At 37.6% G+C, this 17,499-nt stretch overlaps 1 protein-coding gene across 1 annotated transcript; it reads right to left on the reverse strand.

The window, feature by feature from the left end:
- Positions 1-3,061: 3,061 nt before the first annotated feature.
- LOC139120642 (tripartite motif-containing protein 3-like) lies at positions 3,062-13,000 on the reverse strand. Its single transcript, XM_070685160.1, has one exon. The coding sequence runs from the start codon at positions 12,962-12,964 to the stop codon at positions 10,871-10,873; it is 2,094 nt and encodes a 697-aa protein (XP_070541261.1). The 5' UTR covers positions 12,965-13,000; the 3' UTR covers positions 3,062-10,870.
- Between the last annotated feature and the right edge of the window lie 4,499 nt (positions 13,001-17,499).

Below are 17,499 nucleotides of genomic sequence, written 5' to 3' on the forward strand. Positions count from 1 at the left end.
GAATGGTTACGTTTGAAACCAAATTGAAGATAATGAGAGATCATATGATACTGACATCTGTTAAGAACAATATGCTCCAGCACCTTTGAAAGAATAGTAGCCAATGCTATGGGTCGGTAGTTTGAGACGTCACTGGCCAACTTTGTTTTATCCTTAATGATAGGAACCAAAATAACATCAGTGAGACTAGAAGGCAAATAACCATGAGAAAGCATTGCGTTAAAACAATGTGCAAGTAGCGGAAGGATATTTGAGTGTGAAAACTTCAGATGCTCTGCTGTAATGTTGTCAGCTCCGCCTGATTTCTCATTGGGTAACTGACGGATGGCTTCCAGAACTTCGGACGTTACAACGAAATGGTCAGAGGAGAAAGTAACATTGCTCAGCTTCTCCTCTATATCCCTCTTCCCGAAACAGAAGACACTGAATTCAGAATTGCACTGAAATGATTCTGCCACATTTTAGCAACATTAGCATGCCCAGATGCATCGGCCACTGTATATGCTAAATGAGCTTTATTGCTCGAACGCTTTCTGACCTCATTCCAAAACTTATTCTGTTCATTACACTTTAAGTGATCAGCCATTTTATCTACCCTAATTCGATTTTCATTTCTCTTACAAACACGAAAAAGATACTTGAAATTAGCCCGGGATTTCCTCATCATTTCAAATAAGGGACCATGCTTAGGTTTTCCTTCAATTTACCCAAAGCACAAACATTTTATTAAGCCTTAAGATAGCTGTACTGGTGAGTATGTAACTCCCCCCCCCCCAAAAAAAAAAAGCCGTGACGCCCAGGTTCTGAAATGACGCGCGCGATGACCAGGAACAATTTTTTGGCCTTATCCCCGACATTTATCAAATTCCGTTAACTGCAACTTTGATAGATGTTGTGTCGTTCTTTAATCTACCCTTGCCAAGATGTCTGGCAAAAAGATAAGTTTGGAAGATTACCATCACAAGGTTATTCTGAACCACGTCAGTCCACTAGTAAGTAAACATCGGAAGAAAGTGAACAGTACTGTACAGTGGGGCTTGGTTTAACACACAACTAAGGTAATCTTACAAAATCTCTTCTATATTATGAATGTATTCATAATGTAATCCGATTGTTAATTCAGGAAGAAAGTGAAAGAGAATTGCAATTTGAAAATTTTACCAGCTGAAAAATGTTTATTGATATTTTCGATGAATTGATGCACGTGTTTGTTGAAATGCACGAACTTTGTCAAAACAACTACTAAGGGAAGCGTGTTTCCTACAAGTTTTACAAGATGAATGGTTTCATTTAACAGCCCTATAGAGTATAATTACAAGCAAAATGTTTCAAGGGAGGGGCGATGTTTGTGAAAATTCGCTAATTTGTGAACAGACATATTTTTTTAAATCGATGAGTAAAAATTTATAAACCTTGATTATTCCATTCATCCTTGAGAAAATTTCTTGAGGATCTATGGTTGGTGTTGTCACCATTAAAAATGAAAATTGATTGAAAGAAGAAAACAGTGACTGGTAGTTGAATACACCGCTTGGAGACTGACAGGAAGGGAACACCTCAAAGTATACATTGCATCGTGAGTATAATCACGGGACCGCGGTGTAATCCAGCACCATGGGCATGGGACTATTTGTTTTCCTTTGGTCATGCTTTCAGGATTAGTGGGATTCTGATGATGTGCAAATAAAGTGTGTTGAATAGTGATCTTGGAACTCGAATGTTTCAGGGATAATGTGAATGTTATCTGTCATGATTGATATTTGCTTATCATTACATGTATTTCAGACTCTGTATTTGGGTAGTCAAAGGTAGTGATTTGTAAATTAGGTAAACTAGAAGCAATGCCAATTGCAAGACGCTGTCACTGCCAGTTGCTTGTATTCAAACCTCACGAGATAATCACTAATGTAATGGAGTCACTTTATAGGAAATGGATAGCTGTAGACAGCAAGTAAGAATTTATCTCCCACGCACCCTTTTATTCAGAGCTCATTTCAAAGAGTTTGAATATTATCATGTATACACACCTGGTAATCACACTGATGTGTACAAAGTTTCCAGAATGTCTGATGCCAGCACTGAGCTTTGGCTTCTGTGCCCATTCAAAACTCCTTGGATACTAGTGAAAGCTGTGGTTGGAACTGAAACAAGTATTCCACAGTTCTGATTTTCATTTCTTAAAGATGTTCGCAGTATTGAGCGAAATACTAAATGTTTTCATTCGCTTTACCCCTCATTCTCTGATGTTATGTTGTTACTATACATTTCAAAACATTAATTGGTTGACCTTTGACATTTGATTTCAAGCATGAAATGAAGATGTTCAATGTAATATAAATAAAGTCGAGTTTGAATGAAAGTTTTTAGGCAAATCTAGTAGATTTGGCATTCAACAAATTGTCAGTGGAATTTTCAAGGACTTTGGGAAGTGACACAGAAACACACAGATTAAATCAAAGCGCATCTGTTACCCAAGAATCTTGGAGCATGTCTCTGAAAAAGCACCTGCTTCCTATTTCACAATTGAATTTGGTCAATGTCTGATGAGTAATGTAAACTTTGTACTCAAATTGGCTCTGAAATTGACTAGCCTCTGATGAGTCACGTCTTGGTAACGCTCTGAGGTCAAGGCGCTCAAAAATTGATCCAACGATACTGAAAACAAGACCTTCGTGTTCATATTGTCTTGTTTCTTTCACATTCATATATACATTGTGGGCAAAAAATGTAGTTTTCATGATTTAAAAATACACTTTGGAGTTAACGTTACTGTGATTTTTCGAATCTGGTTATCCAGATTTACCAATCCAAGGAATGAGCATGGAAGCCAAATCTCAGTGCTGGCATCAGACATTCTGGAAACTTTTCACACATCAGTGAATCTTCAACCCTTCCATTATTCATAGCGTGTGTAATACCGTTGTCAAATTTCCTCTAACTAGCCTCCCTGACTGACCCTGCTAACAGAAAACCAGAAATTGTATGGAAATGCACAGTCGCAACGACGCACACACACACCACACTGTCAATACCTATTTGAAATCAGACACAGGAGATGCACTTGCATTTTACAATTGTACATTTCTAATGTAAATAAAATTGTCAGTTACATTGCAATACTTAATTTATGCATTTGACGTGATTAACCTTTGGAAAACAAGACGTCAACTGCAATAAGCTTCACTGAAACCAACATTATATACATAGTACATTTATGAAAAATATCATGGCAAATAGTGTTTCAATAACTGAATTTCAATGATGAATGTAAATGAACATGAGTTGAAACCATACACAATGTTGAATTTCAGTACATACTTGTGTGCACAAATTACTCAAGTTACAAGGCAGCAATAATGGCAAAATCTCAAAACACTAATTTGAAGGATTACTGTGAGCATTTCAGTTGAAGTGCCCACAGAAAAATACGATTTATGACAAAAGTTGATGACGTCCACTTTAAGATGGATTAGCTCTAATGCAGTCTCTACCATAAAGTTAAGGTATTCAGTACCAGCTAAATCCACTCTACCATATTTCAGCTGAAACTAACACTTGAGAAATAAACACCTGCTGTACACAAATTCCAATCAATATCTTAAAGGAATTTTTTAATCACTCTCTCTAGCTTGGAATGATTGTATTTTCTAAATATAATTTGAATCTTGTTAAACACAGAAATTTGATGAATGTGTATGCATTTTGAAGAATTAATCTTTGAAGGAATTTGCCTCGCTATGTGCCAGTGCTTTTGAAATCAGGTTCAGGTATCTGGAGCAGACAAAGAAATGAACACCAATGAAACTGACACAAATATGACAGCCTTGCTTGAATTACATTATCTTCAAATATATTGTAGATAGAATGAACGTGAAAAGAGTAGTCTTTCTGTATTGAACTCAATAAAGTATTGAAATGACAGATTTTCACAGAATGGCAAAGCTAGACAGGCAAGTCATGAATCAATGGCCTAGATCCAAATGACATGAATTCAATTACAGCAAATGCGAATTTCCCACATCACTCAATTACAGAATAGGTTAAAATGATACTATTACTGTGACATGAGTGAACCGTTACTCTAGATATTTACGTAAATATCTCATCCTAATTCTACAGCAACAGAACAACACTCTAAATTAAAGACAATAGCCAATTTTCTAAGTACATCAATAGACAATTTTAGAATTTTGAACTCTTGTAGGACTTTGAAACGCGGGTGACTAAAGCTGCTTCTATCCTCACTGAACATCATTTCATTGTCTCTAAAATTATATTTTGCGGCATCTTTTATGTTAAATATTTCAAAATTACAGGGCACAACTCTTTAACCTGCTCATCCCCATTTCTCTGTACACAAGTCCAGATCCACCATTGGAAAGAATGAGGTTTGGGCCATACCATGATGGTGAATGGGTTAATCTAACTCTGAAAATGATGATCACGCTTAAAATTACTTTGATTGAATTGTGCTATAAAAATGCTATTCCCTTTACAGTATAAACTAAATTTTTTAAAAGCTGACAATAAAATTGATTTTCCAAAAGGAAAGTATTCCTTCTACTTATATGTTTAAATTACATGGCTTTCTTATCCCTAAGCCTAAAAATAAAATAAATACATGCTTTCAATTTTTAGTATTGACATAAAACTGTTAGACAGACTTAAACTTTTTACTTTTTGTACTAGTAGTAATAAGTAAAGATTTAAAGTCATAAAAGACATGCAATTGAAAATATGTGTAGACGAGAATAAGGTGAGTCTAAGTATCTCAAGACACTGTGGAAGCAATATCCAAGATGTCTTGCAGTGCTTAAACATTTTCAAGATTAAATAACTTTTACCAACTACTAGAATCCATTCAAGCATAGATCTGACATTAAGTCATTCATTTTGTAATCGGGTTTCAGTTGATGAAATGTCACAAATGACGTCACCGCGTATTTATTCTTAAACTCTCTCACACACAGCTACTGTATACATTGTATGTCATAAATTTCAGTAACTTGGCAATTATCTAAATATCATAGCAATACACTGACACATGGCAAATTTACAAATCACAGCTTTTACTCTGAATTTAAAAAATAAATTACTGCTTTCAAGGAAAACTTCATATGGACACAATCATATTCTGTGATATGACAGACACTTGGAACCATTTCTACGTCTCACGCTGTCTAAGATTACCCTTGAAGGATAAACATACAGGCTATTTTCATCTGTGTGTTTAATCATTTCTTGAGGCAGTTCTAATCATATTCAACAACTCTCCAAATCATTTCACAATTTTTCTTCACAGCTGAAAGCAGTGAAGTCCGATTAGTTTCCTTTTCAAAAATGCAAACTTCATTTTTATCAGACGCAAACAGATAAGCAGAGCTCAAAAGCCAGGATTGAGTCTACTGGTTTTGCAACTATCAAGCATATTCCATTTCTGCATAAAAAAGCACACTTTTAATTCAGTATTTCAGTTTCCATCACAGTGGATTTCAAAAATAATTGCACAGAAAGGTTTGAAATCCTACCCCGTTTCTTCATTAAATAAAATACATCATCAAAGAATAAACTTCAAATAAATAATAATTAAATAAACAATTCAAAATAAAATCTGCAAACCATATACACATACTGAAAACTGAAAAGACAAAAATTTTTCCACTGGCATTTTACAACACAAAGTTCTCCCAAATGTGATGATTTGGATGGGTATGATATAATTAACCTTTCTAAACTCTGACCTTTGGACCTTTGCACTGTAGAAAAAATGGAAAAATCAAACCAAAGTACTGATATTGAAACCTGCATATGAAACTCATAGTATAAACTTGAGTCAAAAGTAGTCAGTTATAATAGCAAAATATGCATTGTTAATTTCATCTGTTTTCAAATGCCATCCTCTTTAATATACTTGTAGAGTTTAGACCTTCAAATCAAGGATTATTTCAGTAGACAGTGCCTACCCAGTACATTTCATAATCTATATGTCAGTATTGTAAATACCTATGAGTTAACAGGATGTGAAATTTACAGATATTACTTCCATCTATAATTATATCTCAACAAATTGCAACAATTATTCATTTCCTTATGAATTCATGTTGTGAGTAAATTATCCCAAGAAATCCACTTCAATAATGAAAAACTGCCAAGGTATTAATATTGATCAATTTTCAAAGTAATTTGAGCAGGCTATGAATAATTACCTGACACTGACAGCTGCTGGGACAAAACAGTGTTATCATTACCTCATATACACTTCATTACCATACAAAATCTTACTATATTTCCTGGCATGAAAACATACTCCTTAAAATCAAAAGCACCTCTTCCTTTCCTGTGTGCCAAATTTCTCTGAAATATGCCCCATTGATATTAAATTGCACCGTCTTTTAAAATGGGATGTATTTTCATAACCTTCCACTCTCAGTAACATTATGAGCAAGTAAAATTGATTCCTAATTATTGTAAATTCAATACACCTGTTTTCTAATTGAGACTGATTGAAATTTATGGCAGGCAATACAGAGTACTTTGAAGATGGTCAAATAAAGAAACAGCATTTAATGATAGCTTGCTGCAATGAAAATAAATCAGAAAACCTTTCTGAAAGAAATCAATCAGTCTTGAAAAACACACAGCGCTGTACTCAATGGCAAGACTAGCAATGGAAGGTGGGCTGTCACAGTGTTACAGCCTTTCTTTGGCCTCCCAATACACTGCATTTCAAACTGTACCCACACAGTAATTGTCCTGTCACTGCAACATTCAACTATGTACTGTTTAAAAAACATCAACTGTAAATTCAACACACGGCTGGAAAAAATTGTACTATCAAATTGTAAATGCATGCACATGCTTCCAATGAAACAAATAAATGGAATACATAACCTTTGATTTCTCATCCCATTGTCAATTTCCACATCAATTTCAGTTCCTCAATGTAAATTTCATGGTGACTCTAATATTCCTGTTTACCTTGCAGGCAGACGGGAATTGTAACTTAACATAGCAGTTGCAGTAGATTGTCTATCTGACTGCATACATATCTAGTGGAGGACATCAGTTCTGACAGGTCTAACATCATTTATTCCTGTGTTAGAGAGCTACCTTCCATGGTATTACACATAATTTATAAAGACAACATTATCTATGTAAGGTCTTAATTCCAGCTCTGTCAATATTTCATAATTATTGTACTATCAGATTTTAAGTATCTCCTACATACAAAATTTGGTATTCAAACCTACTGTGGTCGATGACAGTTGTTTCTCTACTGGTATAAACTAAAATCAGAAGAAGAGATCAAATTGTAAGAGCTCAAGTTGAAAGATAATACAGAGGACAGTGATCTCTGTATGCATTAGACTATGTTTCTAAAAAACATCATGATTAAAACATGTATGAGTACAATTTACAGATTTTACATTAATGACATCACCATGACGCAAAATATAATTTTGTACTTGTATATTGTTTATCAATACACAGAATAGTCCTTTATGTAGCTTGTATTTGAAAATCATCCCGGCCAGAATTTCCATATTTACTGATTTCGAGATATTTTTTATAGTTGACAGCTAACTGTAATTAGCCTGTATGTAAAACTGAAAGCCATTCCACAGACAGAATTTAAAACTGAGCAATTGAAAATTTAGCAAGTGTCAATGTTTTAAGATGAAATACCAAATTTTGAATAACTTGGCTAATGATGTACCCTGATACATTTAAAACTAATGTATTATTATGGTAATGACTAAACACTAGTTACATTTATGCAGCTGGATGCTAACTATACTGTTGGGTCACACTAGGATTATCTCATGTACGGTAACTTCAAACACAGTCGCTCGAGAGCTATTCAGCTCTTGGACTATTCGCCCCATAGACGAGTATACAGAAGCGAGAAATACCCCAAGTCAGGAAACAGAATGGCTATAAAAACCGCGCCATGTAACATTCCGTGTCCGATTTCACTGTGAAAATTAGCAAGTTCATCTATCATGCAACCGTCGATCGTTCCCTATCATTCTAAAAGTTCATACCTGATACTTTATCTGATTCAAAAACGCTTGTTCTGTGTGATTTTCGGCCAAATTCGACGGACACCTCGCCAAAACCTGGGGGTGAGCAACATTCCGGTCACCTCTTGGGTACCTCCACTTTACTGACGTTGGCGCCGCCTACCCATGAGGGATGACTGGAATGTTGCTCACGCTTATGTTTTGGCCAGGTGTCTCTCGAACTCGGCTGAAAATCACAGGAAATGAGCATTTTGTAAGCAGATGAAGTATCAGGTATGAATTTTCGTGTTATTTTCGGCCCAGTTCAGAAGACACGTCGCCAAAACATAAGGCATGAACAACCTTCCAGTCACCCCTCATGGGTACGCGGCGCTAACGTCAGTAAAGTGGAGGTGCCCAACGTCCACTGTAAGGTGACCGGAATGTTGCTCACGCTTATGTTTTAGCGACGTGTCCGTCGAATTCGGCCGAAAATCACACGAAACGAGCGTTTGTGAAGCAAATCAAGTACCAGGTATGAATTTTGAGAATGATAGGGAACGGTCGACGGTTACATGATAGATGAATTGCTACTTTTCACGGTAAAATCGAACGTCGAAGATGACATGGTGGCAAAATCCCTATACGAAATAGCCATTTCATTTCCTGACTTGGGGTATTTCTCGCTTCTGTATACTCGTCTATGGGGCGAATAGTCCCAGAGCTGAATAGCTCTCGAGCGACTGTGCTTCAAACTTTCTTCTCTGTCCAACTGGCTTTACAATCTGTCAAACTGGCTGTACAAGAAAATGAAATTTGATGGAATGGTTACTCTATAAAACCATTTCAAATATTAATTCCATATTACCGCCAAAAAGAATTGGCGACAGCACATATAACAATATCTGATTTGAAGATCACCACTGGGCACAGCATGGGAAATAAACATACAGGTATGTACTAAGTTGTCAAATGCAATGATAGACATATTGCAGGTCATAAGCTGTGACCATTGCACAGAACTGGTTAAATAAATCAGCCATCAGATGATGATTGACAGCTAAGTTATCAAAATGATGTAACTAGTTTTCTGACCTATGTTAATTTACACAAACTACTAATTAAAATATCATGCTCTGACATTCCTCTCATTATTTGACAGAAAGCAGTTGCCATAGTAACAGACCTATAATGGGATAGTGGGAAGACAGTTTCAGCTTTCAACAAAATCACTCAAAGCTGTTGTAAATGTTTCCATGGGGAGCTGGGAGGATTGAACCATTCCTGGTGTCTACCTACACTAATTTATAACATTATAACCAATTTTCATTGTACTCCCGATATTTTCCTCAATTTGATTGATATTTCTGTCTTATGATTGATGAGCTCTTATTTTTTTAAAATACCATGATTATGTATTTGATTGAAATTCCTAAATTTGCAACTTTGTCCTTTACTATGTTTAATACAGAGTAGCATCTTTAGTGTGTCTTTATGAGTTTACAGATGTGAGCTAATACATGAAATATTTTTACCGGCGGTACTAAATTGCTACATATGGATATAAGAATTGGTATAATTTAATTTAATTTGAGCATGCAAAGTTTTGATAGAAAGGTAAAATATACCTGACCTATTCCTACTTTGTCTTAGAACTTTCCTGTAGTTTGTTATTTTTGACTATTTTTGACCAAATGAAGATATTTTTCACTTCCCTCATCATAAAGTGATTCTGGATTTCTGACAATTTCAACCAACTTAGATTTTGAGATGGGCCACCTCAATGACTATTAGCATCAGAACTTCATACAATTTATTGGCTGATCACCTTGGAAAAAGAATTGGAAAATTCTATCATTTTTTTTTCAGAAATGAAATCACAAGGTTACAGAATGCAGACCATCGACCCTTGAATTGATCAAAAGTTAATATGAACCCTGAGTGCTCATTTTGCTGATCTTATAATTTACATTTAAATAGGATCAAAATTGCACCTGGATATTACGTGAATACCTTGGAATGTTGTATTTATCCGGCTGGGTATATTCCACAGGAATGAAAACATCTGATTTAAATGATGAATGTTTGCTGTCAATAACAACACGCATGATGCTTGAGTATCTCTTCAATTCTTCCGCGACAAAATGAGTCATCTTGTTGTCATGCCATCTATTTGAAGGACACGGTTGCTGTGAACTGCAAGAGATAAGCTGTGTTTTGCAGACCTCCTTGATTCTAATCCTGTTCCAATGTTCTGAGTTGGGTTTGAGATCTTCACATCCATTAAATATTAAAGTGAGTTGTATGGCGAAGATGCGCAGATCATTCAGCTGGACTGGTAAACTATATGTTTACTGTACAATCTCTGTATTCTGTCATTCTAATCACCATAATACCTATGTTTTCCATGCATCTTTAGAGCACACTGTTTCTGCCAACTGTATCCGTATGGAGTTGAAGAATGCCAATCTGAGAAGTAGCCATCCATAACTTGATTATACTGCTGACAAAGTTAATAGCGTGAGTTTACATGATCGAAGTAATTTTAAATTGAAGTAATATTCGACTGAAGTAAATGGGAGCAGGTAAACACAAGCGGCAATACTAGAGTGTTTAAATTGTCACATATAGATATACATGTCTCCATTCTCCAGTGTCCTTAGTTCATGCTTGAGGCAAAGTCACCTTCACCTTCAGGAAAGAAGCAATTCTTTCGATTCCTGCAAAAGTTATTTGATTGATGGCAGTGAGCAAAAGGACTGTTGATTGGTGCAGGATATTCGCTAGTGTTGATTGTCTATGTTCAGAAATGCTTCATCACGACTGCACTGCACTATCATGACAGTGTGTTGTTTTTGTGTCTTCTTTTAATTTGAATATTTGAAAGCATTGACTTTGTGGGTGCCAAGATTGGTCACAACCAGCATTCCATCTTTGGTGTTGGCCATTCCCAGTGGTCCACTGATTCCATCCATTTCACTACCGATCAGTCGAAGGAATTTCCCCTCCGGCGAGAAGAGCTGAACCCTATCCGCACAGTCAGCAACAATGATATTGCCATCTTCATCCAGACAGACACCGGTTGGGCCGATGAATTGCCCTGGGCCAGTTCCACAGGAACCAACAGTACGGATGTGTTTGCCAGTGATATCAAAGATCTTCATGCAATGATTACAGTGATCAGATACAATGATGTGATCATGGTGGTTATCAACTGCAACATAACGTGGCTCGTTGAACTTTACATCATCATCACCTCGAGACCCAAAGCTGTGCACTAGATTCCCATCTAAATCATGTATGGTGATTCTGTGTTTTCCAATGTCACTGACCACAACTTGCTTGCGTTTCTTGTCAACAGCAATGCCGTATGGTTGTTTCAGTGTGCCGTTATCGCCAAAATGCAAGATGTACTGGCCATACAGAGTGAACTTCTGAACTCTGTGGTTGTATTCATCGGTGATGAAGACATAGGTGTCATCTTCTTCACTGACAGCCACATCAAGAGGCAATTCAAACTGGCCATTGCGTTTACCGTGCGACCCAAACTTGCATTCAAACTTTCCATCTTTGTTGTAGACCTGTATCCTGTCATTATCTCTGTCAGCTACCACCAGATACTCGCCATCTTCAGTGGCAGCGACACCACTCGGCCAGTCAAACTCCCCACCATCATGGGTACTATCATTCAACTCCATCACTAACTTCATCTTTTGGGACTCTGGTGTACTCTTTCCGCCCTTTTGTGATTCAGCTTCTTTTGATTCCGATGAGGATTCTTGCGGTGATGCTGGCAATGTATCAGATGAATTTCCATTTTCTCGAAACTCGTACTTAATTTCTCCTAGGGGATGCATCTTCGGATTGTGCAGGTTATCACTGGCTATGAAATACAAGTGGCTTAACCGCTCAAGGGTCAAATCCTGCTGTGGTGATATCTGTGAAATGCCCTGCAACCTGTCCACCACTTGATCTTTGATGGACAGAATTTCAATGTCACTTCCATGCTGGAGTGCTCTTTCCGTAAACTCAAACCCATCCGTCAAATTTTCAAGCCCTGATTTCAAACTATCTTTATGAGCGGCCAGGTGTTTCAATCGGCTGGTACAAATTCGATCCAATTTTTTCTTTAGTTCTTCCTCTTGTTTCTTTATTGAGCTGACGAAATCTTCAACTGTTTTCTGAATGATATATTCTGCCTGGCCTCGATTTGCTATCAGGTTTGCCTCGACTTCTTCAACATTATCGCACACGTCTTGAAATGCGGATATTTTCTCTCGCACATCTTTCATGAGGCCATCGATGACATTCTTGTGTTTAGCGACTTCATCTTTTAAGTAGGTGTGAGTATGGTCCCTGTGTTCTATGAGAATGCAGTCGCGACAGATGGGCGTATCGCACGTCTCACAGAAGAAACGCAACGTTTCTGTGTCGTGTTTGAGGCACGGGGCTTCATACCTGGTTTTCTTCTGTGAGCTCTGACCACCTTCCCCTGATAATGAGATGACTCGATGACGGCGAGTGAATCGAGCGATGCGGTGATCGTGAGTGGCAGCACAGTTGTCGCACAGGAAATCTACGCACTCCAGACATCTTGATGAAGCTTCAGCCGGGTCAGATCCAGGACAGACGGTACAGAATGCTTTGCGATTCGAGCTGTCTTCTTTCTGAGTAAAAGCGTCGGACAGGTTCAGAATGAAGAAATTATCCTTGAGACCAGCGACGCCATTTTCTGGCAGTAACGTTTCGCATCGACACATCGGACACGGGATTGTTTTGCTTCGATTCGGAACAACCCGCATCAGACAAACCTCGCAAAAGGTATGGAGGCATGGCAGCACTTTCGGCTTGGTAAACGCCTCAAAACAGATCTGGCAGACGAGAAATTCCTCGCTGATTTGGCTGTAAACGGACTGAGATGTCATCTCTGCTTTCACTCTCTTGATATAACCAACGCTCATTCTGCATCCGGAAATGAATGTGGGAGCGATGATGTATTGATCACGTGACCTGCATGACGACTTCGATCTAGCTGTACGTCATGGTTTTGCTATGCTCAGCATGCAGCAGTCAATCAAAGCCCTTTAATGTTATATACTATTGTCCGTACTTCAGCAAAATCGCATTGTGATGCATCAACGATATCGTTTCTGTAAACGAACACAAACCATCCCCGATAAAAGTCTTCGAAATTTTCGTTTCATCAGGTGAAGCTACCTCACGATCACACTTATGTTCGATCAGCCGGCTTATTGAATTATTTGTAAATTAAACTGAAACCCCATCTTTTTACATAATTTAATTCTTAATGAAATGAATAAATACTTATTGTCCTGTATATGTGTGTTACGCTTCTTCTTATATGCTTTCAGTGTAAAGCGCATTTAGCTTATTCATCCAGTGCGCCAGATTAAGGCCCACCATAGATAAAGCCACAGAAACATAAGCTTAGGCCTACAGTAGGCTTAAAACGTTTATATTGTATATTGTCATGTATGTCATTATATGGTATATTGTCATTTCCCCAGTCAAAATCAAATATTTACGTATCTCTATTTTATCAGTATAATTTCACTTCAGGTCATATACTGACATCACTTTTTTCATTTGATTTTTTCATAAACAAACAAAACGTCACTGAGAATCATATATTCTTCAAACAAAGCCTTCATGGACATGTAGGCCTACAGGCTGAGTTAACGTTGACAAGCTGGATCCTCCGCATCTCAACTTGCCTTTGAAAGTAGAACAAGATAAGTTGACTTGAAAAAAAAAGTGAAGAAAACACCAAAAGGTATAGGCCTAGATACTGGTCCTTTAAAGATCGGGATGGGCCTATTGCACGTTGGGAAGTTTTAGTCAGAAAAATAACACTCTGTTTTTAGTTTTTAAAATTATACTTTTTCATATTTTTCACATTTTTCACATTTTTTCATATTTGAGCAAGGCAGAGATGTACATATATACTTTACGCTACCATTCAAAGCTTATTTTGGAAAATAGGACTCAACAACGGTCCAATAGAATGGCAGGCTTTGATACATGCAGTTATACCATAGAGTTATTGGCAGTAAGTCTTGAATGTGTATGGACTTTCCGTAAAGTTATTTCTACTTTTGATGTTCTTCAAATTGAAACCAGAATCCTGCAAGTAAACGTACAGTTTATACAGGATTGAAAACACACAACATAGACGCCTTGAGATATGTGTTAAGTCTAGTTGTAGCTGGTGGCAGTGACAATGTGACGAAACCACGCTTTGTATGCAGGTGCAGCCAACGAAGCTGTTCATGCAAAGATGTGTTCAAAGCTGTTCATGCGCAGTTTTTCAGCGGGCGGGCAAATTTAAAAACTGATCACCGGGCAGGGAGAAAAAGTCACTTTTTACAGTGAGCGGGGAAGAAATTAACTTTAACAGTGAGTGGAGAGACAGTTTCTGGCAGTGGGTACCGGAAAGTAGATGAGGGAGGGGAATTGGTAGAACGGCAGGGATGATTAAGCTTACTAGGGAGCAGTCATTATTTAGGGCCTGGGGGTCGGAGGAATTTCATCTGACACTCCGAAATTTCGAGTAACCCCCCCCCCTGCCAACCATGATAAATGTGACTAACCCCCTCTCTAACTCCGAAATTTTGACTGATACCCTCATTTAGAAAAGTTAAATATCAATACATGTATTTGTAAAATTTACAAAAATACAGCTATTGTAAAGACCTTTCAAATCCTTGTGTACCCTGCTAGATTTATCATCGGTTATCTCATGACGATTGGAAAAGGTGACGCCAACAAAATGAAATTCAAAGTCACGACAAAATATAGATATAAAAGCTCATGCTGTAAGCAGCTAGCATAGTATTGTTTAATTTGGATGGGTATCATGACAGACATTTCACTGGGATATCTGACTGGGAAGAATTTGAAAGTACAGGTGGGAGAACACGCGAGAGACTAAGGGGGAAAGTGTCTGAGGGGGTGTCCCCTATCTTGCGTGGAAAATTTTGAGAAATTCATGTGTGCAATGGTGCAGTCTGGTGCAATCTGAGAGTTTTTTTCAATTTGTTTTTTTACTTGTAAAACTGTTAGAAATTTCCAAGGGGAAGGGCACGAGAGGGGGTGTCTACCTCTCACATCGAAAATTTTGAGAAATTTATGTGTGCAATGGTGCAATTTTAGAGGTGTTTAAATTTATGCTGCACCAAAAATTTAATACCCCCATCTTTCTCATCACATTTTGAGCAACCCCCTTGTACCTTTCAATTTTGACGCCCTCTCCGATTCCTCCGAACCCCCGACCGTAAACAATGATGGCTCCCTTAGACGGGAGCAATGCTAAAAAACTCCGATGCCAAAAAGCTCTGTGTAGATACTAGACAAGTTTTTCCTCAATCTGATTAAAATCAGATTCAGAGATGGCAACCACCATCGCTTGTGTTTTCCCTGAAAGGTTCAGCACAGGCGCTTCCGTGCTCGGAGGGTGTATCCACAGGCGCTTCTTAGCTGGGTAGTCTGCTAAATAGATCGATTTTCGGATCGCTCTATCGATCCCGTGGTCGATATGCCCGCCACTGTAACTGTGAGTATTTAGGTTGCAGTGGCGGGCATATCGACCACGGGATCGATAGATCGATCCGAAAATTGACCTATTTAGCAGACTACACAGCTAAGGAGCGCCTGTGGGTGTATCCACTCATCGGAGGTCGCGGATCGTCGGAGCGCCCGCACACGGCTGAATCTTTCAGTCCAGTTGACTGACAATCCGCTCACATTATCAACTTTCGGGTGGTATAAAGAACCGCGTAGAGCAAGCAAAGGTGTAAACGTCATTTAATCTCTACATCTGACTTTTATCAGATTTGGTTTACCCCAACGATTTTCTTCGTACGCCCATCAACCGAGCGCCCTGTCGGACCGAACACTTTAGCAACAATCCCAGTTGTACCTGGAGTTTGACAGTCCATGAGATTAACTAACTACTAACTAAATATAAATAAATACATGAATGAATGAATAAAACGTTCCAACAGACACAAGACTAACTAAAAAATCTCGCCAATACAATGAAATAAGCCAACGGGAAAATTTGATTCTCTGGGGATTTTTGTATGTAAGTCCAATAGATGGATGGATATCTCTTGTGATACATGTGGTATAAAATATTTAAATTTGTTACACACGATGCTTTCGTTGCAATTTTTGCCGCAATATTCGCTCAGTATGGACGATATATTTCGGCCTGTTACAGGACAAAATAACAATTCAAGTTCATTGATCAGTTGAAAATTTTACTCATAAAGATTTCAGAATTTTTAACGAAAATAACATCATGAGAATTTGCAAATTATTGGGCCTTTATAATTGCACTGGTCAGTATCTATTATTTAGGCGTAACTGTGGACTTTGGTTTTGTACTTTTTCCTCAAGAGTGTGACTATCGATCTTTCAAAAGCAGACTTTCACAACTTTTTTGTCGGGGAATTATCTTCTAAGTAAATCTTACGATTGCATAAATGCAGGAAACTTGTAGCTGTAATCGGTAACTTTGGCAGTGATGGTGTGTCAGGGCTGTTGATTTGGGCATCGGCTTCAAATCGTGTCGTATGGTCCTCCGGTACAAATCGTGTGACGACACTACGTTTTTATTGTCGAACTTGCAGAATGATGAAACATGGATAGTTCGGGCGCATTGATTAACAAGTTCCTTACTAGGTACGATGACAATCCGAGCATCAATTGTCACTGATTGAGAAACACCAGAGGTACACAGTAAGTAAGGCTACCCACAATTCCCCTTTGTTCACGCAGACATTTTTTGCTAAAGGCTTCTTCAATTTTATCAGTTTCTTAACAATTTTTAACTTACAATTTAAGTTCAGGATTATTTGTTAAAACTATGTTCCAAAATTATTGATTTAGTTTAAAAAATTATTGATTTAGTTTAAAATTCAAGAGTAAATTGAATGACAAGTCGATGTTTTGAGGTGCTAAAAATTGTACACTTGTCAAGATAAAGTTATCAGCAACTAAGATGGTCTCGTCATACCACCTGTCAGACATGCAAATTTCCTTTGTTATGAACATTAAAAAAAATCAATACCCCTTCTTTTGCCAACATAGATGCAACTTATTCCCTTAGTTTCCTTGTAAATATTGTGTATGGTATTTATTTTTCTTAACTATAAAATACTGTCTTATTCTACTTCTAAAATCTTCTCCAAATGCCCCATTCAATCTATCAACAGTCTGTAAATGTGTAATGCCCTTTTGTTACTGTTGACACGATTTTTGTCTGGATTGGAATTCACTACTCAATGACATTGTACATTTTACTCTATGTGCTGCCTTTGGGGTGTAGTGAGGAAATTCATTGATTTACTGCAAATATCATCAAAGTCATGGTTATGGTCACTTCCATCGTAGTTCAATAGCATTTTTTGGAAAGCTGGAAGGTGAAACACCACACGCTGACAAATTTCATGTCTTTAACTCTTTTATTTCA

The sequence above is a fragment of the Ptychodera flava genome, chromosome 20, assembly GCF_041260155.1.
Source record: "Ptychodera flava strain L36383 chromosome 20, AS_Pfla_20210202, whole genome shotgun sequence".
Lineage (NCBI taxonomy): Eukaryota > Metazoa > Hemichordata > Enteropneusta > Ptychoderidae > Ptychodera > Ptychodera flava.

Coding starts and splice junctions, on each gene's coding strand:
- LOC139120642 (XM_070685160.1), bottom strand. CDS start 12,964: ATGAGCGTTGGTTATATCAAGAGAGTGAAAGCAGAGATGACATCTCAG.